Source organism: Pungitius pungitius, chromosome 5, assembly GCF_949316345.1.
Source record: "Pungitius pungitius chromosome 5, fPunPun2.1, whole genome shotgun sequence".
Classification (NCBI taxonomy): domain Eukaryota; kingdom Metazoa; phylum Chordata; class Actinopteri; order Perciformes; family Gasterosteidae; genus Pungitius; species Pungitius pungitius.
In genome coordinates, this window is record NC_084904.1 from 16,568,137 (window position 1) to 16,592,060 (window position 23,924).

The 23,924-nt window shown below is 45.4% G+C and overlaps 1 protein-coding gene and 1 long non-coding RNA gene across 3 annotated transcripts in view; both read left to right on the forward strand.

Moving 5' to 3' along the window:
* Window positions 1–587: 587 nt before the first annotated feature.
* On the forward strand, window positions 588–11,342 carry LOC134129070 (uncharacterized). Its single transcript, XR_009956262.1, has 3 exons — window positions 588–601; window positions 9,903–9,970; window positions 10,617–11,342. It is a non-coding gene; the product is annotated as an uncharacterized LOC134129070 (long non-coding RNA).
* Window positions 11,343–11,409: 67 nt separating this feature from the next.
* The window catches only part of lmx1bb (LIM homeobox transcription factor 1, beta b), a 41,214-nt gene continuing 28,699 nt past the window's right edge, over window positions 11,410–23,924 (forward strand). The window contains exons 1-3 of one of the 2 annotated variants that reach the window (XM_037481763.2): window positions 11,410–11,545; window positions 11,849–11,971; window positions 12,402–12,588. In XM_037481763.2, the coding sequence (XP_037337660.1) occupies window positions 11,902–11,971; window positions 12,402–12,588 (257 nt within the window). In that variant the 5' untranslated portion in view covers window positions 11,410–11,545; window positions 11,849–11,901. Of the gene's footprint in view, window positions 11,972–12,401; window positions 12,589–23,924 lie in introns of both variants that reach the window. The other variant, XM_037481762.2, reaches the window with a different exon arrangement.

A 23,924-nucleotide genomic window follows, 5' to 3' on the forward strand; every position in this document is an offset into this window, starting at 1 on the left:
AAGAGAATGAACCCGGTTTCACCTCTTTGTGGCTTATTATTGGCACTCAAGTGTGGTGTTTGGACTGGTTGGACAATTAGAATATTTTTGCAGAATTTTATATCCGCAAACGCTCATTTCCTAAATGTCCGAAAACATGAGAAAATATGTCATTCTGAAAATGAGTTTTGTTCAGAAGCAGTACAAGCAGAACAATAATTTTGACTTCTTTCGTTTGCAACTAGTTTAATCAGTATTAGAAACTCATTACTGTCCCTGTTGTCAATCCGACTTTGTGAGTCTGCTAACACTCCGGCGATTGTCTTCTCCTGGATTTGGGCGTTCACAGGTGAGCGATGAAGCGCACAGCGGATGACAACGATCCTACGTGCCTTGGCGCCAACGCCTCTGTTCTGCCGCTGGAATCAGCGCGACGGCCTGAAGGAAATCCCCCCCTGCAGGGAAACGGCTTTCACGCTCCCCCGCGAAGGTGACACTCGTGTCGGCGAGGCCCTGGAGCGCAGTGACGGGCTGAGACAGCCCTCCTCCCTGCTGTGCACAGAGTGCACGTATGCAGTGTGCCGAGTTTACACACACACACACACAAGTTATTACTCCTTAGGTGAGTAAAACTCAATGTCCGTATCATAGCAACCTGCTAAATCCATTTCAAGTCTTTTTAGATTTTATTGTGTTGTAGTATTTAGAATCAATTCATGTCAAATTAGGTACAATGAAAAATTATTAAAAACAATATTAGGCAATATATATATATATATATTTTACTATAATTCCTTCAAGAAAGGTAAATATTGTTGGTCTGTTTTTAAGGTTTTGCATCTTGAGAAGAAACAAGTTGGTATCTGAGACATGACCAAGTGTGTTAAGTACACTTACAGTACTACAGTTTTGGCCTACGGGTTATTGAGTGTGCACCATTTCATTTACCCTTTAAAAACATTGTAGAGCATGTAGAGTGTGACGTCGGCTCCGCAGGTCACATGTGGCTGTTCAGACGGAGCCAATCACTGGTTCTGTGTTCTTGGTTTTTGAGAAGCTGTGAAGCCAAACTCTCCAGATGGGCACGCAGCTTTCAGAACCACAACGCCGCCGTGAGCCCGGCCCAGCATCGCCCATCAAAAAGCCGCCTCACATGCTTTCACTTTTCCTTTCGCTCCACTTTAGGATACGGAATATAATAATGATTTTCAGAGACCGCATTTTAAAATGAAAATGGAAACAACCCTCTTTTTTTCTTTTCGTTGTCTGTGAGCGGTGCGGCAGTTTGAAAGCCGCAGGAGTAGTCGAAGGCTGTTGTGCCGTCTCAATTATTTCACATATGGCAAATCTGTTTCAAGGCATCTTTGGAAGCCGCCTCGCTATCTCCCCGACCCAGCCGGGTCGCCTTCTCGCTCCTCGCCGCTGGGGTCGCTCACTTGAGGTCGTGCTGCGCTGCAGAGTAGCACATCAAAGCCCCACCCTCTGTGCGTGGGCCAGATGTCCCGTGGTCATTTTTAAACTCACACCCCGGCGCATGACACGGAGCACCGAGCGAGCATGTAGACAGAGGTGGATGGGCCGCTTGGAAATTGGAAAAGGAAGCCGGTATTTATGAGGTGGTTCGAGGCGCTGTGTTAAGACAGGCTTAGCCTGCCACTCTCCCTCTGACAGCCCTGTCCCCCCCTTCCCCCTCCCGAGCCGGGGTGACCAGAGACGGAGAGAGGTGAAAGAGTGAAGGCAGGAAACCTGTCAAAGCAGGTCCAGACCAGACCTGGACGCATGAGGAACAGGTTAATGTCGCAAATCACGCTGGCGGAAGTTGTTCGTGTTTTCGTAACAAGAAAAAAAAAAGCAGAAAACACAGGGATTGCGGTTCCTTGTGTGTGTGTGTGATTCCTTCAGCGCAGTGCATGCTGGGAAAGGCTGAACTTTCGGTGACCTAACGCGGGAAAAGCCTCGTAAGAAGAATAATGATTCCAAGAAAACCCGAGACACACAAGTTGTGGCAAAGTGGAAACACTTCCTCCGTCATTCAGCAGCTACCTCCAGCGGTGTTGTCTCTTCCCTCCGCGTTGTCGTCGTCGTCAAACGTCGGTGTGCCCCCCCCTCCCCCCCCGCACCCCCTCCCCCCGGGGACTCAAAGCGGGAGATTGGGCACGTATGTCGTCTCCGCACACGCCGCCCTTAACAAGGCAGCTCTCCGGGGGGGAGACTCACGTCAAATCTGTCTTTCTGTACCTCAGCTCGAGGTAAGATGAGTGAGGGATCCCCCCCCCCCCGCTACTCCCATCTCTCCCTCTCTGCCCCAGCGGCCGGCCCATGTGAGTTAAATTACTGTAATTGAGCAAGGATGGAGTCGGGTGTGAGGTGATCTCTCTCTTCATCCCCTCCCTCCCTCCCTCTCTCAGATATTTCTCCACATGTTGTGAAATGACCAGCAAGCATCTCCGTTTCTTTCCTTTTTTTTTCATCCGTCTAAGACTGCCCCGTAACACAGAAATCAATTAACTCCTTTCAAGTGAGATCAAAGGCCCAAATACGCCGTCCAGGTCTCTCCACCGACCTGGGGGACAATTAACTCTCCATTTGGACAGAGACCAGGCTGGACGGAGGACGGGGGGGGGGGGCTGCCGCCACTGTTCACATACGTGTGAAGCAGTTGTAAACAAAGCAGTTAGCTGTTAGCAGTTAGCTGTGGATGAACACCACAGGACCTTCCAATTAATCAGCTGGATGAAAAAAAGGTCTTTGAACAGGATTTATTTAAAAGGATGTAAAATGACAACCGTGTCGTTGGATTATGAGACAAATGGGCCCCTGGGAAAAGACATGTAAAAGCCCCCCCCCCGGCCCACCTACAGAGGAGCAAGACACCCCCAACCGAAAGAGACACACGCTGCTGATCACTCGTATCAGAGTGGTTGTTTTGGGCCTTTTTGCCGTTGTGTTGTTTGTTGTGTTACTTTGCATCTTTGTTTTGGTCTGTTTCTTTGGAGTCATTTTGTCGTCCCTTGCAGCAGATTTGTGCCTCGTCATCTCTTTTTAGACGTTATGGTTGCAGGGCAACAAAAAATAGACGTCTTTTATATCTAATTGTTGTTTTTTAATCTATCATCTATGTAAAATATGCATATCTCTATATATTTTAAATAAAGGTGTATGTATGGACTTCGTACGTTCTGGTTGCATCTCTTAGATGGCGGCTGGATGTTTTGGCTCTGGCCCAGTTGCCCTCTGACCCCTTTGGGCCTTTGTGCCGGCTCCATTTGGCACGTCCAGCGGTGCCTCTGTGGGCATGGCTGTGGCACAACGTGGTGTCGACTTTGACATCAAACCGTTTCGGACAAAGGGGGGAGCGAAGGGAGCTTTCGTCCACAGACAGGTGCACTGACCCTGTCCACCCCTGAAGGTGCCACTTGCATTTTATTGGACATTTAGGGCCGGCCAGCATTTTTTTAACAGCCACCTGGATGCAATAAAGGGCCAGCTCCTGAGCCCTGGCTGCCCAGAGGATTTCCCAGCAGCCCCTGTGGGACCTCTGGCTAGTTAAGATGTTTATTAAGCTGAAAGTGGTCCAGTGGGAAAACACAGCACTTCTGAGAGATTCAGGCCAGCAGTTTTCTTGTTAGTCGGAGCGCTCCCCGGAGACTTGGGTTTCTTTTCCTTTCAAACCTCGGAGGGAGGACAGGGTCAGTTCACAGGGCACGAGGTTGACCAACTGGTAACTAGGCTCATGAACCCAGGAAGGGAATATCTAGAGACCATCAAGGTCAGCTTATAGCCATTCCCACAGTTCCCAAACTGAGTGGGGAAGCTGAACACATCCGAGGCAGCTCGAAAATTCAATTTCCTTGATTTTACAGCAGTATTTGCAGCAGCAATAGCTAATTGGACAGTTTTCTTCTCTTTCAAATGATGAATTGAAGTATGAATGCATTAAATGGGAGTGAATATCACAGCTGCATCAAATGGGTGTTACTGTGTTTTTAATGCACAACTGAAGTCCATGGTGATGTTAGTTGTGCGTGCTGCGTGACACATCTTGACCTCACTAAGCTCGGCTGGACCTCTAGTTCAAAGCGCTGGTGTTTAGCCTCAGGCACTCTGCACTAATAGCTCCAGTTAGCCTGTTAGCCCCTTGTTTGGCTTTCTAAAGGTTGAGCCGCTACACGGTGCTTAAAGGAGACCAGTTTAGGGGGAATGTAAAGGAATATTTAGAATGCTCTGCTGGATGAACATTACATTTTTTTGGTGTTTAATTTGGAACTTTTCACGGGTCAAACTGCGGAGCTGGTGTTTTGCACATTGTGAACTGAGCAGCACATGCAGCCAGGGATCTTTTTTTAGTGCTCTCTGCCTAATGTTCAGGACAGATTGAAAAAAGTTGGCCTGTGACAGATGCTGTCTAGATCTTCACTACCAGATCCACCCAGCTGCAAAACATCTGGCGGGATTTCTACCTTTTTCTCTGAAGTGCAGCCCATTAATGGCACACCCACACTCGTACATGTGTCCATACACTCGCATTCAGTGCACAGAAAACACATCCTGCGTGTTTGACTGAAACATAGAAAAGAAATCACTCATATGCAGATGTTTGAATACATCATTTCCATCATTTCTATGTGTTACTTTTTTTGTCGTTCTTTTATGCATAGAGCGAGGAGATGGGAGTCGCTACCAATTGGAAAACGGAGCCATGGAAACAGCCCTTTCCAGCCACATTGGTACTTTTATATATGATGTGTTTTAATTACCTTAGACGCAAAGTCTTTGAGAAAATGCCATGTATTAAGCGGGGGCCGAAATGTGTGCTGTCCGCATGCGGAGCGGAAGGCCTACTTTTGTTGTTAATGGCACACATCCTAAAATCAGGCCTCTGGCCTCCTGCAGCCTTCACTGTTTTTGTATCGGAGGAAAACATTAACAACCTGATCATCTGATCAGAGCCGCGGCGAAAAGAAGCCTGATCTGAGACACTTTGGTAACAACGAGCGCCCGGCACCCCCGCGTCGCTGCTCCACTCAGCACCTCCGTGAGGCATGTCGAATGCTCCTTGTTGGATTTAATGTTGTTTAGGCCCTCATCTAGAGTCAAAGAAAGTCCCTAATACGCGTCTCGGAGTGACATTTGGAGGCCGTGGTTTCATTTTGTTTGAGATTCCCATGCAGTAAGCTGTTCCTCATGTGTCTGAACAGCTTAAGCTCACATGCAGACTTGCGTGGCCTCGCCTGCGTGAAGTGAAACAGGAGGGAACGAGAGGTCCCCACATCACACAGTAAACAGAATTTGTTATTGCTGGGTTTCATAATGGGATCGTCTGTTTCCATCTGCGACCCATCTTTGAACAACTTTTTGTAGATATTTTGAAGTTAATCCTTTGGAAAAACAAAACCATTTGTTTTAAAAAATAAAAAAACACTTTTCAGCCATTGTTTCTTATTATAACCGCAAGGAACAATTCGGAAAAGACGTTGTTCAATTCAATTTAATATTTATATATATATATAAATTTTAATTGGAAATGTGAAAGAAAACATGGACTGCAATACAGTAATTTCTTTGGACGGATGACGAAATACATGGACTGTCAAATAATTCAAAATAACATATTTTATTCTGTAATAATTTGTTATTTCACAAAAGTCCAAATGTGATGCTAATTACAGATGAACTGAACCAACACTGAGAAGTCATGTAAGTTAATAGTGTAAAATTATACTGAATGTGATTAAAACTCTTAGAGAACAATATGGATATTTCATGTTTGTAATGTTCTTTACTTCTTTAACAATATAAGAATAAGAATTACCAGTTGTGAAATTTGTGGTTGATTAAAAAACACCACGTATATCAAAAACAGAATGAATAAAAAAATAACAAAAATGCTTAAATACAAGTCCAAATCCACACACTAGAGGAATAATACATTTTTTAAAAGATGTCTAAGTACATATACTTAATACTGCACTATGTGCATTTTGCAATTCAGATTCAAAAACCTGAAATTCACAAGTTGTGAAGTAAAAATCTTTGCATATTGTTTCATTACAAATAAATATATTTTAGTGGAACGTCGTCGGGGGACTTTTATTTTTGGAATTTCACCGCATATAGAAGTCAGTTGCAGAAATACAAGACAGGGTGCATTCTTTAAATAGGAAATTAAGGGAAGAACAAATATTATACAAATATTTGCTCTGCTTGTATTTTTTAATGCAAGGTTTAACTTGTACTTTACATTAGTAAAATACACACAAATCCAGCGTTGTGTTGTCCCAGTACAATCAATCAATAACAATCAATGGCATGGGACTCGTTTTATTTAATTCTCATATTTAAATCATTGAGTGCTCCTTTACTACTGGGTCACATTATTTCAAATCAGTGTTTCTTCAGTTGTGGTTTACCTCAGCTATGGCAGGACTTCTGATGTAGAGCAGCAGAGGGGGTTGTACTGCCTGCTTTTTTCCAGCAGGAGGCGACATTGTAATTCAGATCGAGGATTTAGGGTGTTTCCTGTGGTATCAGCATACGACGCGATGTAATATGTGTTTGGAGGGAGTCAGGGGACCAGGTGCATAAATCTGACTGCATCCTGACTCACTGTCATCAGGTGACACCACAGTGTGGTTTGGAGCTCGGAATGATGATTTGTAGTAGTGATCTTTACCAAAATGGCAAGAAGTTGTAATTAATTTTTCAAAAATGCCTTGCAGACTTATTTTTCCACATTTTAATTAGATAGTAATTCTTATTGTTTTATTGTCTTTTTTTATTGCGTTAAAAGTGCACCGTCACTTGGAGGGATTTTTTTTATGCCAAAAACATCACCCGGAATTACATGAGATCATTAATGTTTAAATGTGATTATTTAATAGTCACAATGCACTCACAATTTAACTCTTTTAAAATTGTGTACTCTAAAACTAGAAACAATACTGCACCATTTAATCATTAGATTATTTTATTGATCACAAATATAATTCTGTCTACTTATTCATCTATTTAGCCATCTTATTTATTCATCCATCCATTTAATTATTCATATTGTTGATGCATGAGTGTATGCTTGATCTATGTGTGGATTGTAAGTGTTTTGTGTGATGCAGCAGCTTGGAGTCAAAGACGAATTTCCCTGTGGGACAATAAAGTATGTCTTATGTTATCCCTCCACCTATCGGTCTATGTATCTATTTATCTGTTTAAGGAATCACATGCTTTATTTTTCATCTTTAAATCATCGTTTTGTCATCCTTTTTATAACTTGTTATCAAATTAGAAAATCTGTTACTGTAAGCATTTGTTTTCACGCAAAATGTTCTTTGTATCATGTGTGGACTATTAATATAGTGACAAATGATGGTATATTTTTAGAACATCTTAACTAAATTACAGCTCAGCTTTACGCTGTGTCTTAAGCAGGTAAACAGGTCTGAGCCTCACATTTCTAACGTGTCACACAGGGCTCTCTCAGGCCATCTGTCAAGAACTCAATACATTTGTCAGTGAAAAAAAAAATAGAGTTGAATCCAATAAATCATAACATAAACAAATCTAGCCATGGGTTGACAGTGCTGTATTATACTTTAGCTAAATCCATGGGGATTTGGGATTATCCTGCAGTATCATATTTTTTTCGCCATGTGGTTGAGGGAAATGCAAGCAGAAATATGTGTCTGAGTGGGAGGAAGGCCATGTGATGTAAAGAAAACCACCCTGTTTAATATGGTTTGCATCTGTAAATTTAAGTAAACTCGAAAGAATAATGAATGCTTTGGAAATATAAAAAGATATGTGTAAAATCCAATGGCCTTCATTTGTGACTTGAATTAAAAACCCAAAGCAGTTGTTTATGCTGCTTTAGTATTCAGGGGCCCTCAGGCTTCAGGGCCCCGCATCTCATCCCCTATTTGTTATTACAGCAGTGAACCACCGCCCGCGTGACCATCAAAACGTGACAATATTCACTTTTTAAAACAAGAAGGCATCTTAAGGAGCGGGGTTGGCAAGAAAAAGAAACTGATCAAATTACAGTTGATTCTTTTCAAATTGCCGAAGTGCAGACCTTCAGTAAGCCTTCAGACTGCTGATCCGCGACCGGTCAGCGGCTCCGCGCGCGCGCGCGCGCGCGCTCCGTCCGAGCAGCGCGCGCGGAGCCACCGTAATGATTTACGTCACTTAAACGTCTGTATGTGGGCAAACCGGAGAATGCCAAACAACATTTCCCCCGGTTCCTTAAAGTGTTTCGCATGAGAAGCTGCTGCACAGTATCCGTCTGTTTCTAAGATGCTCAAGTGCAACTCGGCATACAAATTAAAGGAGACACATTTTCCTTTTTCTTTCATTTGTCCTTAAAAAAATGCATCATGGGGAGTTTGGAAACACTCATTAAAAGATCAAAGTGAGTTAACTATCAAAGTCCTCCGTGCAATTTAGGGAGCCGTTATGTCTTTGGTTTGCTGGGGGTTTTCTTTGAGGTTTTCAACTCAGGTATTTGATTTTAAAAACGCTTATCTTTGAGCGGTTTTTTTTTTGGAGGGATGAGCTGTCAAGCAACAACAACAAAAAAGAACAGATGATGACGTAGATGCATCTTTTACTGCTGTCCACGTATTCGTATTTTGATGCGTCATGACTTGACGTCGAGGATTATTATTTTCTGAGACATTGATTAAAGCTGCGGGCGGGTTTAAGGCCGGACTCGGTGTGAGATGTGAGGCTTATTCTCCGATGAAGATGGAATTAAACCGATGATGGTCAATATGTTTACACATATATTTATATTTGATTGATGCCTTTGCTGTGATTAGATAGAAATATATGGACGTCCTGAAATAATTTGCTCAAATAATCCGTTTTGTTCCATAATTCTTCATTTTATCAGAACAGGACAACATTCATTTATGAATAAAGACGGATTATTTTTAAAAAGTAGTGACATAAATATTTGGTTTTCCAAACGCACTTTTTCTCAAACTTTCTCCTTTCTTGTGTAACAAATTGTAACTAATTTCTCGGGCAAAACGGTTCGATTGATTTCGCATAATTTATTAAACTTTCCTCAATTCAGTAAAAAAACAACAACTTAACTCTACCTTTTCCTGAAATAATTTGCCACTCATCTGTATTCGAACCTAATTTCTTTTCATTCTCCAAGTCATTACACTCACGTTGAAAACTGATCGAAATCCCAGCAGCCCGCAGGAATGTGCGCCACTAGAAGGGGGCATTGTAATGGTCTCTTACCTTTCCGATGGATGCCACAGTTCTGCTTACTTTAAAGTAAATTGCTTAACTTAAGGAGACCATTGCTTTCTGTACTGCACACCTGCTGCAACGGCTTTATTTTTCTCCCCCCCCCCCCCTTTCCTCCCTGCCTCACAGCGGCAGAAGAGGGGGGGGGGGGGGCTTGTCATGTAGAGGCTCATTAAAACACCGCCGGCTAAAAATTGGCAGATTGATTTATTGAATGAATGTTTGATGTCCTCGTGAACACAAGTGACCTGGCCAATAGGCTGACTGCTGAATGGACGAACAGGGGGGGGGGGGGGAGGGGAAAGGAGGAGGACGTTAGTCGTGATATATTAGACTCTATGTTTTAAAAAAAAAATGTATTGATTATATGCTATGGTGCTCAGCTCGTAATGCTTCTTAGTGGTAAGATAATCCACTACTGCATGTGAGGCGGAGGTAATTGACCCCATGCTGCTAGAAGTGCTGCAAACAGAAGAAAACAACAAAACACACACACACACACACACACACACACACAAAGCTAAGCCAGCCAGGGGTGGATGACTTCATGACTGATTCCAACAGAGTAAGTGTACTAAACGTCTCCTTTTAACGAACACAACTAACGTGTGTATTATAAAAGACTGCGGCAATGGGTGCAAGTAGCCCGTTATGTCCTGTTTCAGGCTCCCGGGATGCCCGTGGGATACCTCCAGTGAACGGCAGAGGGCAACGCGTCCGATCCGGGCTACAGGTCAGCAGCAGCAGCAGCGGGGCCTTCGCACGTGCAGGACAATGTGCTTCCTTTATTCCAACAGTAACGCGGTGGTGTCCGTTAACTGCGAATCCCCTCATTAGTAAAGCAGCAGGCGGTTATTGTTTTATTATTATTATTATTATCATTAAGGACGAAATCAAATGCTTGCGTCAGCTTGTCTGGTTATGTCCATTAAGCGCTGCTGTACGTCTCCTATAGTGTCCGGTCCCCCGTGCGTCACCCTGCCGGTGTCCGTGTCCGTGGCTTTATTTAAAGAGCTTGATCTCAACGAGCCTCTCGTGCAGCCCTGTCATTTCAGACAGGCCTCAGTGCAACAGCCTCACCTTTGCAAACGCCTTGATAGCACCTCCAGATGCATGCACTGATGTCCCGGTAATTATTTTGCATGCGTGTCATTTTGAAATAACGCTCATTTAGGTTTTTTTTTTTGTTGGGGGGGGGGATATTTAATTATAAATTAGGTTTAACAGGACAGATCTTTTACATAACATGCACAGCCGCTATTTCTGCAAAAATAAACACAGGACAGGCTTGTATTATTTGTCATATTATTACTATTGGCCTACCAATGTTATTATTATTTGTATTATTATTATTACCAGTGCTTCTCTGTGGGCCGCAGATGGAGAGCTCGGTTTGTCGCTGTTATCGACCCTGATCGCCAGGTGCATCAGCTGAAAGGAGACAGCAGCCTCGACTGGAAACAATACACAAAGGGGCAAGAAAAGGCACGTGATGCTGATCACTACTTTTCACATTCTGACGGAAATACAGATATGAATTCATGAGGAACAAAGAATGCCTTGCTTCAAGGTGTCGTATAGTTATCGTTTGCCGCATGATAACGTCACATTAGGGAGTATAATTCCCGGGATATAATACGCCGAATGGTGAAGTTATAGTCTTTGTGTTCATATGATTTTATTATTATTATTTATATATCGTGATCGTTGTTATTATGACATCGCATCGCTGCTTCCGTGTAAAATCCGGCCTCTGTAAAACACCACTTTCCTCTCTGCTCTTCTTCCATGTGTGTGTGTGTGTGTGTGTGTGTGTGTGTATGTGTGTATGTGTGTGTTGTTATTGGACCGAAGACTGTACTCCTCTCCAATAGCATCCTAGCGGCAGTGAATGGAGGAATGAAAAAAAAAAAAAAAAAAGAGAAGTGCATCCATGCATGCAGGAGTGGGAGGATCCACTCGCTTCGATCTGGATCGGAGACTCTCTGCAGCGGCCGGGACACAAGCAGCCGAGCGCCACAGAGTTACTGCCGGGACATCTACACACACATACGCCCTGCTATTTTTGGATTTGTTGTCAAGTTGTGTCGCTGACCTCCGCCGCCGCCCCCCCCCCCCCGCCGACACCCCCTCTCCGGTCCCCCCCCCCCCCCCACCCCCTCCCCACCACCGCCGCCACCACCTCTACTCACACACGCACCCGAGCTTTAACAAAACTGTTATTCCGCGAAGAAGTCCGCCAGCTTTCTCGCGTCGGCTCGAGGACGAGAAGATAAAAGCTTCCTCAGTGCCCTTCTGATCATAACAGGTGACTGTTGAGAGAGTTTTTGTTGTTGATTGTTATTGCTCGTGACATCCCGGAGAGACGTGGAGCCGGTTCACACTTGCCTCTGCCTTTTAACTATCGCAAGCATCACCGTCGACTTTCGTTTTTTTTTTTTGTTTTTTTTTGCATTTCATCTCCGCTCATTGGTTTTTTATTTTTTTTTATTTTTTCCTGCGTGTCCGAGCGGGCTCCGAGAAGCTCCCAAGCCTGCAGACGGCCGCGCGTGCGCCCCGGGATCTCTTCCTGATCTCAAGTTTGACCGTGTTCTTATGGATATTGCAACAGGTCTCGTGTCACTGGAGCGCCTCTCCGCGGCGGAACAGTCCGAGACGTGCATCATGCTGGACGGCATAAAAATGGAGGACCATCCCCTGCGATCGGGACAAGCCATGCTCGGGGTCATGCTCGGTGAGTCTCCTTCTTCTTCTTCTTCTTCTTCAATCACTGTGAGCTAACTGAGCTCTTCCACACCTGGATGGCAGGAGGCTGCTCTTCATGCCCACTGCGCCTTTGCTTGGGATCATCACACGCTCATGTTGCATTGAAAATGGATTTAAAAAGAAATGTATTGCAATGATGTAAAATGTAGTTTTAAACCAAACATGTAAGACATGGCTGCCTGAGTGATGTAATTTACAGGCCTTATTGGGGAGAATATTTTTTTTTTTAAAAGCTCTTTCTTTTTTGAATTAAAAAAAAAATACAGCCAATAGATTGATTTAGCCCGCCGCACTTTAGAGTCATCCATCCGACTCAGGGCCTCCTCCGCTGTTGTTGTTGTTTTTTTCTGACGTGCTTCCCCCCCCCCCCCCCCCTCCCGGTGCCGTTTGTCTCGCAGGGAGCGACTGTCACCATCCGTCCGTGTGTGAGGGATGCCAGCGTCCCATCTCGGACCGCTTCTTGATGCGAGTCAACGACTCCTCGTGGCACGAGGAGTGTTTGCAATGCACCGTGTGTCAACAGCCGCTCACCACCAGCTGTTACTTCAGAGAAAGGAAACTGTACTGCAAGCACGACTACCAACAGTAAGCACCAAATAACACACACACACACACACTCATCTGCTCGGCTTGTTCAAACGTCTGCGTGGGGGGGGGGGACAAAATAAAGGAGACACCAGGGGTGGTTCTGGGTTTTTCTTTGGCCAAGGGAGGCCCTGGGTGTCATTCACAGTGCAGGGACACAGCGGGTCAGCTAATGCGGAGTTCTGCTTGAATTGTAAAAAGATTTACCAAATACACCCGTCAACAGGAACACACGTTGTAGCATCATTGCGCGCGGACCTATTTTACCACAATGATGAAATCTCAAGTGTGTGTGTGTTTTTTTTTTTTAAAACCTCGCTTAAACATTTTTTTTTCTATAAACCGTGAGCTGTGGAAAAGTCTGGTGCAGAGAGTTTCCAATGGCCGGGCGCACCGGGGTGTATTATTGCGACACGCTCGGCTTTCTTATCGTCGCGGTGGAGTTTCCACGGCTCGTGTCTGCGGGAAGGAGCGCGTTTCTTGTGTAAAACAACGCGATCCGACGGAGGCCCGAGAATGTGGAGGGGAAGAGTCTTTCTGGTTCTTCATCCCTTTCTCTGTCAGGTATTTCCTGGTGGCACCGTGGAGCCTTTTTTTCTACACGCTAATCAGATTATTCACAATACGGGAAACATCATTTGTGGGAGTTTCTTTAGATGTTCACAACGCACTTTGGATTTATTTTCCGATCGGCCCAAATTTGCCTTTTTTTTGTCAGTCGAATGCCTCGAATGGGCTAAAATGTTATATTTTTAAATTTTGCTAAATATATTAGCAATATAATAATAATATATTTTATGTTCAGAATCAATTAAGTTTTTATTTTCATTTAATTCTTCTTTTAGTTTATTTCATGATATCTCATTTGTTTCGGATATGACGTGTTTTTGATTGCGGTATATGCGACATGGCAATAATTTAACGGTTTAATGGAACGCAACCTTTTTTTTTATATCAGTTAAACGTACCTGCAAGATTCATGCCCCAAGGTAGATTTTGTGGTTACACTTTAAGTATTTAAGCATGTGCACACGCCTGACTATACACAAACCCACCCATCATTTAGTGTTAAATTGCAAGTTTAACTGTTTAAAAAAAAACTCATTTTGGTTTAAAATGCTGGAGTTTGATTAAAACAGTAGACTTGAGTAATTAAATCCAGATTGTTAATTTTAAAGTGTGTTAAAAATGTATTGTGTGAAACTCAAAACATAAATAAATAAATAGCAAGCATAACTATTAATATTACAGACCCTAAAATAATAATTCCAATAATTATAGATACATTGCAATAAAGCAGGAATTGCCCCCTTGTGTTTTTTGCTTTATAGGTAATTACAATACATTTTGACATTTTATATTGGGCCTGTGGCAGAAAGTATATGGCAGCCATTAGCCATGGAGAAGGAAACATTAGTAAACTGAATTATAAAATGATCACCTAAAATCAGCAGCAAAGCCAGATTTAGTGGCACAAATAAGTAACAACAATGTGGAGGGTGGCTGTTTGGCCTGTGAGGACCCCGGGGTGCTCATTGCATGAGCGCTTTTCATGCTTGTCACTACATTTTCAGCTTTTTGTGTGCGGCCTTTTTAACAATTCCACTTCGAATTACCGGGACATTATCGCTCTCTGCTAGATACCTTTGCAAGCAACAAAGGGTTACATCCATCGCCGCGCGTGCCATTCATCCAGCTTTTGTGACACCAGTGTAGTCGCCTGATGACAATGGAAAATTCATAGCAGTAACTACGGGATACCGGAGCAGAGCCGCGGCGTCACGGCTCAGAGGGCTGCAAGCTGAGACTGTCCGGCAGGGAGAAGGATCTCTTTCTCATGCCTGTTATATAGCGGCACCACTTGTACTCTTGCTGTTGTTGTTGTTGTTGTTTTTTTGTGTGGTGTGTAAAGACAAGAAGATGGCCACAAACACGAGGAGACAGCTTTCCTTTCGCTTCTCGCTCTTCTCGCCTCTGATGGGCCTCTGAAGCAGCACATCTGAGTGTACAGCTGACCACTTCCCCCCCCCCCCCCCTTTTCTCTCCCCGCTCCGAATGCTGTGAGCTTGTGTGGCACGTCGGCTCAAACGCAGCGACCCGCTGGGCAACGTCCTGCTCTCACACAAACAAATTTCAAATCTTTTAATTCACCCTCTTCCCCCCCCCCCCCGCCCCCCGGTTATTCTTTGGTATATTTTTCACCCCTCCCAGGTTAAATGCTAGCTGGAGGGTCCCTCATCCCATAGACGAGTATCCCTTTTTTTTGTTTACCCTATTTGCATTGATGGGATACTTAAAGATGTAATTGGCACCTTTTTGACTTTTATGACACCCATTTAAGATGCATTTGTCAGCCCACAAACTGCTTTGGGCTGCGTAGAGAGCTCTTTACCTTACAGGGGTCTTCATGCCTAATTACATTCCTGCAGCAACTGATTCATGCTTCGTAATCAGCTCTCACTAGCTATAATAAATCAAGGAATTGGCAAGCTTTTTAAATTTTTTTTTTTTTTTTGCACCTTTGGAACAGGTTTAAGTGCAGGCGGGGGAAAACAATTGTGTACCGGGTTATTAAAACTCCCACCAACACAGTTCAACACATCCTACTCCATACAGTGCAATTATGTAGTAACAAGATCGGATTATATTGGCCTCTTTTTGTGCCAACCGACTGCCCTGTACTTATCGCTCCTGTCTTTATACAATAAAAATTGTGAATAAGGAATATTTTTTTTATGTCTCCAGGATTCAGGGTCCCAAAAAAAATCTCACGTGTACAGATTGTGCGGCCATATTTACTACAGGAGAAAAGACCATTTAGTATATTCCAGAAGAGGAGTAACACAGCAATAGAGCGCCGCTGCCTATCGGGAGAATATTTCAGAAGAATGATATAATTGAAGGCAAATAGGCCTAGCTGTCAGTTGGACGGGAGCCATAGCCGCAGAGGAGGAACAAGCTTGAACGAGACGGGCGGTATGTAAAAGATAGAGTGGAATTACACCTCCCCGAGAGAGTTTGTTGTGCCCTGGTGTTTGGAGGTCAATTATACGTCATTAGGAAAGAGGGAGATCTTTTCCCCAGGGAGACCTTTCCTCTAACCAAGCAGATGCCTTGAAAGGAGCCATGTAATAAGGACTATCACTTGCCCAAAGTGTTGGACAACACCCCTGTAATGGACTGCCTTGTTAGAAACGCAAAGTGACATTAACATTTTAAACCAAGCTGTATTTACATTTTTTGTCCTGCTCATGGATTTATTTTTTCTCTTTTTTTCTTTCATGCTAAACGATATTTTAAATATACTTCAGCACGCCTGATTTTTTTTTTTGTTGAAATTTTAAAATTCTTGCGCAGTGAGCAAAATTAAATTCAGGTCACGCTAGTGTGGGCAGTAGAAAAACACGGGAGTGATGGAGCCATAAAAGCAGAACCTGTCTCACCTCCCATGCACGCTGGACGATCCCCCGGTGTGCTGAGAGCTGCTTTTTAGAAATGTTTGGAGTGCCCTCCTGTGAAATTGTTGTTTTTTAATTAGCTATGCTTGGGACTCGGCAGCAGTGTGTGCCGGGTAGATGCTGACGGCTGGCTTTCTGTGTTAGCTCACCGAGTGTGTGTTTTACTATAGGGCACTCCCGCGTGGCCTGGCACTTTGCAACACACACACCACAAAAAAAAGAAAAAGAATGTACTTTGTGTTGTCAACCCAGCTGGGTAGGTTGGCAGTTAATTAAAGACTGTCCTCAGCTCTTCTAAAGTATTTCAGAGAGAGCTCTGATCGTTTCTTCTTTTCATTTAAAAAAAAAAATTGTATTCTCCCTAAAAAGGATAAAAATGTGTCTTTAGCGGCCGCTGCTCTTGCGTAAATAAAAGACGGACCTGTATAGAGAGACAAATCTAATGTTAGAAGCACTAAGCCGGATAATATTGCTTCAGCTTGCTGGGGTTTCCAGTGCTCGGAGAGGAGCCGGCTGAAGCTGGCCCCGTTCCTCTGTAAGGAAGTATTGGGTTTTATGTCAACATGGCTCGGCCTGTCCCAGCAGCATACTAGGATGCATCATCCGTCATCTCATGGTTTGCTAACTGTCCCCCCCCTCCCCAGCATATTCAGACCCATTAAAGGACCTGCTGGAGTGGTATTTATTTGCATCACTAGGTACAGCTCAGCATGTCTGGTTTTCTTGTATTTTCCGGTTCCCACAAATAGCTCTTGAGTGGTAAATACTTCATTAAAACACATCAAGCCTTGTGTGTGTGTGTGTGCATAGTGCTGTTATAACATTTACACCAGGTACCACTATGGAAGCTTCAATAGCGTTCTGTTGATACTCACTTCATGTTTTTTCGCGAGGCTGATTTCATGAAGGTTTTGAAGGCAATTCGTGTGTTTTAACATAAATGAGTGGCAGCAGTATGTGTGTGTGTGTGTGTGTGTGTGAGGGGCGAAACTATAAGTATACTACCGTGTATGCAGCAGCAGCTGGAACACAAAGCACTTTGCAGGATGCTCTGGGAAGCCACAGAGGCAAATGCCCATCACCACTTTGGAGGCCAGACTGGCGGCGAGGGGCGTGGAGAGCGGTCTCCGTGGCTTCGTGCGGGGAGCTGCAGGGCAGGGGAGGAGAAGGCTCCGCGGAGGGACGTGCCCCCCCGGTGTGCTCACATTACAACTGGATGGTAGCGGAGGGGTGCAGAGGAACTCAAGCATGCAATTTGTTGGTAGCCACAATTCAACCTCATCTCCCAAAGCCGGCGCTTAGGCAGCCGGTGGGACGTGTCAGTCAATCGGGAATGCTAATCAGTGACGGAGGAGAGAGAAAATCCTCAGCTCGGCAATGTGGTGATTTTCATTACTGGCTCCGAGTCCGCGGGCCTTCAGGTTTATTTTCACAGCGTGACAACTCTTCATAACACAAAAAAAGGAAAGCGACCACAAGCCATTAAATGCAATTTACACATTAGATTTTGGCTAAATCTGTGAGAAACTAGCAAAATAGCTTTCTTAGAGGAGCTAGCAGAGAAATACACACACTCAGCAAATGTTTTCAATTTCAATTTGCCAGATGATCTGTTTAAATCAGAAGAATGAGCAATTCTTCTTTTGTGCTGCGCTGAAGTATAGTTTGTGTTTCAAATATAATTTACGCCGTGTGTGACACTTGCAGAAATGTCTCCGCTCATTTCCTTGCATCTCTAATGACATTTCATCAATTAGTCTCATTCTGCCTCTGTAGTTTGGAAATAACCCACCCCTGTTTCTTCCAGGCAGCCTGGTCGAACACGCATGAGAAATTGAGACACGGCCTCCGCTGCCGGCCCCAGCTATGCATGTGTGAGCCCACTGTGGAATGTTTTTCCAACACGTAGGCTTTTCACAGATACACTAGAGAGGACTGGCATCATAGTGGCAAGTGCTGCATTCAGACTGTTGTGTGCCCAAGGCTTACTCTCACACTCACGTCACACATTCTAGCTCTACATGGGAATGGGCATAGCAGTGTGTTGGTCTATACACCCCAGGTTTGTGTGTGTGTGTGTGTGTGTGTGTGTGTGTGTGATTGCTTCCTCTTTGTGCTCCTTTCTTTCGTTGTCTGTAATCTAGGCTCTTTCCTCACATTTCCTGTCTGTCTATATTTTAAACATATAGATCAGTGCCTCATCTAAGTTGCTCCATGTCTAAATTTCAGCCCTCTAGATTTAGTCTTTTTTTGTTGTTTTGTTTTACAGATAAACAATTCTTTGTCTTTTTCTCTTTTTTTTCTACCCCTTTTAATCTTCATCAAATGAGATTAGCCCTCAAATACCGGTATTCCTTCCCAAAGTGACTGACAGAGATTTGCACTTTTATCATTAAGTGTGACACTAAGCCGCTCGGAGCTTTGTCTTGAATGGAGGGCCTGACGGAAACGGGGGCTCCTAATCCTTTTATTTGTGTCAGACCCAGAAATAGGGAATAATGGGGCCGGGGTGGGATGGGGGCCGCAGAATGCCACGGCCCTTCAGACCCGGCCTCCACAGCCAAGTGAGCATGAGACTCATCCTATGTGGTCTTTGCACTCCAGCGGACGCACACACACACACACACACATTTGTGCATCTACAGTATGCCGAAAAATGTGTGCTCGAGCAAATGCACACAATCACGAGCGCGCCGTCTCCTGTGCCGACACATATGTCCCCCCCCCCCCCCCCCCTACACACACACACACAACTGTCGACAGGTCGTACCTGCTCACGGCAGAGCATGTGACCGTCCACCCACGAGTGCATGCATCGCGGTGGCGGGAGGTTGAGTCTAGGATGAGATTAATAAAGTTTGCCGGTTCCCTGGTCGAGGTCCAACGCTAGGCTTTTGTCCGCGGCTCACATCGGGTTGTGGGGCTTCAAGCTCCTTTTGTGTGTGCACTCTGGTGGTAATCCATCTCCAGCGGGAGTCCCCCGGGGCACTTTATTTACTCATTCAACTGTTGGGAAGTCTGTTAGACTGCAGATCAGATGCAGTGAAACCAATGTGATTACTTTAACCACCACTTGCAGATTCCTGCCCAGCGTCTCCTCTCGCCCAGAGCCGGTGAGTCCTGCAGGTGGGAGGGGGCGGGCGGGGGGGGGGGTCCACACTGGCTCATCCAGCTCCCTCCGTCCCGTTTGCCAGCCTGGTTCGAGGGGCTTATGAAAGTTCTGCATTAGTTATTGGAACTCCTGTGCCCACACTCTGTAGAGCTGACTTGAGTCCCTCATTATCCTCCTGTATTTGAGTTTATTATTTTTCTCCGGGTTGATCTGAAAAAATTTGGAGCTCCAAAATTGCTGGCTGACTGAAATTTGTCTCGTTCGCGCCCGATCATAATTCAGCACCACAAGCAAGTGTGGTGCCGCGGTGTGAAAACTAACATCTATGTTTTATTGCAAACAATGAGATGGATTTGGTTATCCATCCATCAACATAAATTCAGAGCTATGTATTTGGGACTAACCCCCGTGTTAAACCGTTGCAGGCTGTCAGGCTCCCTGAATTTACTCTCCGCCTCTTCCCCCTGGCGTGGCTTTGGGAATATGGCAGAAGTCAGCTGCCAGAACCCGGCATCCACAGTGAGAGCCCCCCAAACTCTGCTGTTTGGGACCAACCGCTGATTGGTGATGGCTGTCTTGGCAAGAAAAATAACCCCCGATGAAAACAGTGCAGATTGGGTTTCCACGCATCTGACTCACTCCCCACCGAACCCCCACGGCAAGCCAGCGTGATTTGTGCATGAGGTCGCTTGACCCATGGAAGCTTCAAAAAGCAGCGAGGGGAAATATTTGGATGATCCTGGTGGGGGAGTGGAGACGTGGGAGGGAGGGAGGCGGGGATGGTAGGGGCTCGGTGTAAGGCATGGCAGATGTGGAAGTCTCCGTAGGTGCGCGGTGCTGCTGCGATGACAGGGACGTGTGTGTGTGTGTGTGTGTGTGTGTGCACAGGGCAGACGACTGTCCATCCCGGAGTCTTATCCAAACACCCGGCACTAGTGTCCCTGAAGGACAGCTGTAACGCAGACATCGCGTTCTGCAAAAAAAAAAAAATGGTGGCTAACCGTAGAGGAAACTGTGCTTAAGGGAGTTAGGAGAGAGTTGCAGTAGAGGCGTTTCATCATCAGGCCCCTGTGCCGCTGATACTGATCGTTTGTACCTCTCAGACCCCATTCCTTCTCCTCCCTTTCTACCTTTCTTCTGCCAGTTGGATATTAATGATTCCCAAAAAGCTCTGGAAATTCCATGAATCCTGAAGGCTGCAAAGTAATCTAGAATGAAGTGAAAAGCGAAGGGTGATAAGGGGATATTTTTCTTTTGTGCATGTGTGACTTCGTAGTGCTGTGTAGATGGAAATTTCTTCCCGGTTGCCTCGATAAGAGAAATGTGTCGCTGCATTTGAAGGCTGAGTTGTTTGGTCCGTTCGTCTCCATTTTCTCCGATAGACACAGTGTCGTTCGATTCCACCTCACATCGCATTATTAATGCACAGAATCTGGGGCCGCTGCACTGGAAACCCCCCCCCCCCCCTTTTTCAACAGAAATAGCTGTAGTACACTGCGTGCGGCTTGATGCAAACCCGGACTCAGCAGTTTAAAAAAAAAAAAAAGCAAAGCTCTGGCCTGAAGCAGCTCCAATCATTCTTCGGGCCCTGCGCTTGTCGCTGCCTCCTCCTGAGAGGCGGGTGGGGTAGACTGACCCCTCGGGTGTCTGTCTACCTCGGCGTTGGCCCTGCAGATACCCGCCTCACAGGGGGAGCGCCGGAGCAGCGCTCTGAAACCAGAGCTCCGACCGTGGTGTTGTGATCCCAGCTGGAGAGACAGCTCTGACTCCCGAGCGGAGCCCCCCTCGCAGCGGGCAGCCGGGGTCACCGGTGGCCTCTCAACCCCCGTCACCCCGCCGCGCGTTTGCACAAACCGCCGACTGGTACTGCATTATTTATTGACCTGAGGTTTTGGGTTCGAGCCACACGTATCAATCAATTACCTCTACCGAGCGGAAGGTTGAGCTGCACGAAATGTTAGTTGTGCCTTTGCACATTTTCAAGACGAGTGCTTTCGCACGTCGGCCATAGAGCGCTGTCTGTGAAATGCAATGTCATCTGTTATGTCGACGTTGCATGGTCTCACTTTAAAACTTGTACCCGTGAAGTAACCATAAAATCTGGCCTTTGCAAAAATGCCACTTTGGAGACTTTGCGGTGTGCGAATGTGTCTGCACGTGTGTGTTTTTCCAGTTTCTCCGTACGCCATGTTTATCATATGGGATCCTGTAGGTTCCAGCTTCGCTTTGCATCCAGTCGGGCTTTTGAAGCATTCCTGTGTGAACGTGCTCGCATTCGCGCGCAGCCCACATGTGTGCGTGGCGTCCCCCCCCCCCCCCCCCCCCCCTCGCGTGTGCGTAGCGGGTCTGTCCCTTGGCCAAGCTTTGGACATGCTGTTGGCAGGCGACACAGTCTGTGGATTCCCCCCCCCCCCGCCCCCCCCCGTTGGTCTTGCTGCTCTGGAGGCAGAAAGCGGTGCGTGCCACCCAAACCCCCCTGCACCCCCTCCTTTCTATCATCGTCCAACCGGCCTTCTCCCTGCTCTCCGTGCTCTCCTTTTCCTGGGCCCCAGAGCCTGGGCTGTGGCCTGTGGATGAGTGCTACATCCTGGCTGTCAGCACAGGGGTTAGCTGGGGATTGGCCTGTGGTGGAAGTGCAGTATCAGGCCCTGTCTGTCAGCTCCTCGTTCCACTTCCTCCCGCCCCCTGAGCGCCGGGCTGCAGTCGGTGGTGCGAACATACGGCGAGCTGTGACTGACTGGGATCCCTGAACTTGAAAGTGAAAGGGTTGCCCTCAGAATAGGTATATTCATAACCGTGCCAATGAAGAGTGGCTGTTCGGGACCCTTAAGTGCTCGTGGTGTTGTGTTTTTAAACAGACCGCGGAAGCTTTGACATATAGTTTACTATTTCACCCAGTATTTCATTTCAGGGACTTTTAACAGTCGGCGTCTGACTTCCGAGGAAGGACCTCTCACCCATGTGAGCTGCCTGGCAACCGTTTTTTACTCATCAGATTGATATTCAAGATATATTATAAACCTTGTGGCCATTTTCTGCCATTATTCGGATTTTGTGCAGCTCCGTGGAAGCTTACCTTCACTCACTGTGTATGGATCACATTATCTGACATACACTTACATACATGCTTACACACATGGACACGCATCTGTACTGCAGATGGTCGCTGACAGGCCTACACATGTCGGAGGATTTGCGACTATAATCAGATTAATTGGTCCATCCCTCCTTGGAAACATCACACGTAGACATAAAGGCCACTGGTAGCTTTCAGCTGGAGGCAGCTGACAGTAAGCAGAGGCCACGCAGCAGGCGCGAGGTCGGCGGGGATGCAGCACGCTCTCTGGCATCAGCATCTCGTCATGGCGTACACGTTCCATAAATGATTACAGCATTCGGCCTGGTTCTGTCCGTCTCCTCCTGGCTCATTTCAACTTTTAGCAAAATTCGACACAGAAACTTTTTTTTTCCCCCCCCCACAACATAAACATGAAAGTTGGTGTTGCTTGGCAGAAGCCTCGGTGGGTTCAAAGACAGTGGTAAGATACGCTTGGCCTGTGGGAGGAATATTATAAGAACATTAACCATAATCCTTATTAACATTCTCCCAGCTACTTGCAGGTTCAGCGCCCTTAGTGCGCAGTGTTTGTTTTTCTTATTCCCCACAAGTATGTCTATGTTAGGGCCTATCTACACACATGCTGCCATTCATGATTTTATTATAGGGTTTAGCCTCACCGCAACTCGTACACAGGGACGACTAATGCTTTCTGTCTCCTTTTCAAATAGTCAAATGTTATGTTATCTACATATCCATCTTTTTGCATTTAATTCAGTAAATACATGTTGACAACTGTTGTTGCATTAAAAAGATTCAAACTTCACTTTATATCATTTAAATATTGCCTTGAATTAACACAAAGAGGCATATGTCATGTAAATTAAACTCTTGACAAAACAACTTGAGTCAAGGTGTCAGATGTAATGGTTAGCTAAGCCAATATGTTTGCTAAAGCTAATAGATAAACAGTTGAAATTATTAAAGAATAAATGGCCGCAACAACTAAAAGTAGTGAATAAATATAAAAAATGTCCACTCAATAATAATAATAACTTAATGTTTTATTGTTAATAGTTGAATAATATTACTTTTAAGACTCCCCTTTTGTGAAAATATGACATTTATACACATCTCAAGAATATTCTCTGTATGACTTTTGTTCACTGTTATTTATTCTATCCACTTACCAGTGAGATGCGGTTCACCAAATAAAAAAATGCAGATAGTGGTGAGCTGTCAAAAAATGACATTCTCGCGGCTACTTTCTCGTGATTGTCCAAATGTTGAGTCTGCCGGCTCGGGCTCGTGTGCCGAACAATGCGCTGCTGGCAGCACGAGCAAAACGACCCATAGAAACCAGCCTTTTGCCTCTTTAACTCACACATTCTGGCTCTAATAAGCTCCGACACACCCCAAACAACCGCCCTCTCAGAGAGTACATCCAGTGCGGTTTGGGGTCCAGGGGAAGCCTGTGGTTCTGGAGCCAGAGACGGAGTCGCTCCCTGCCGTCCCACAGAGACGACAGGAAGATAAGAAAGAGAAGTGGCCTCTCGGCGTAAAAACATCCCACCAGGAACTGACCTAACATGCGGGGGGGGAGAAATGGAGGGCTTCAGGTCTCCAGTACAAAATCTTCACCCTGACTGGAAGAAAATACGAGACATTTGGTCAAAGCGAGGATTCCTTGATTAATGGTAACTAGAAG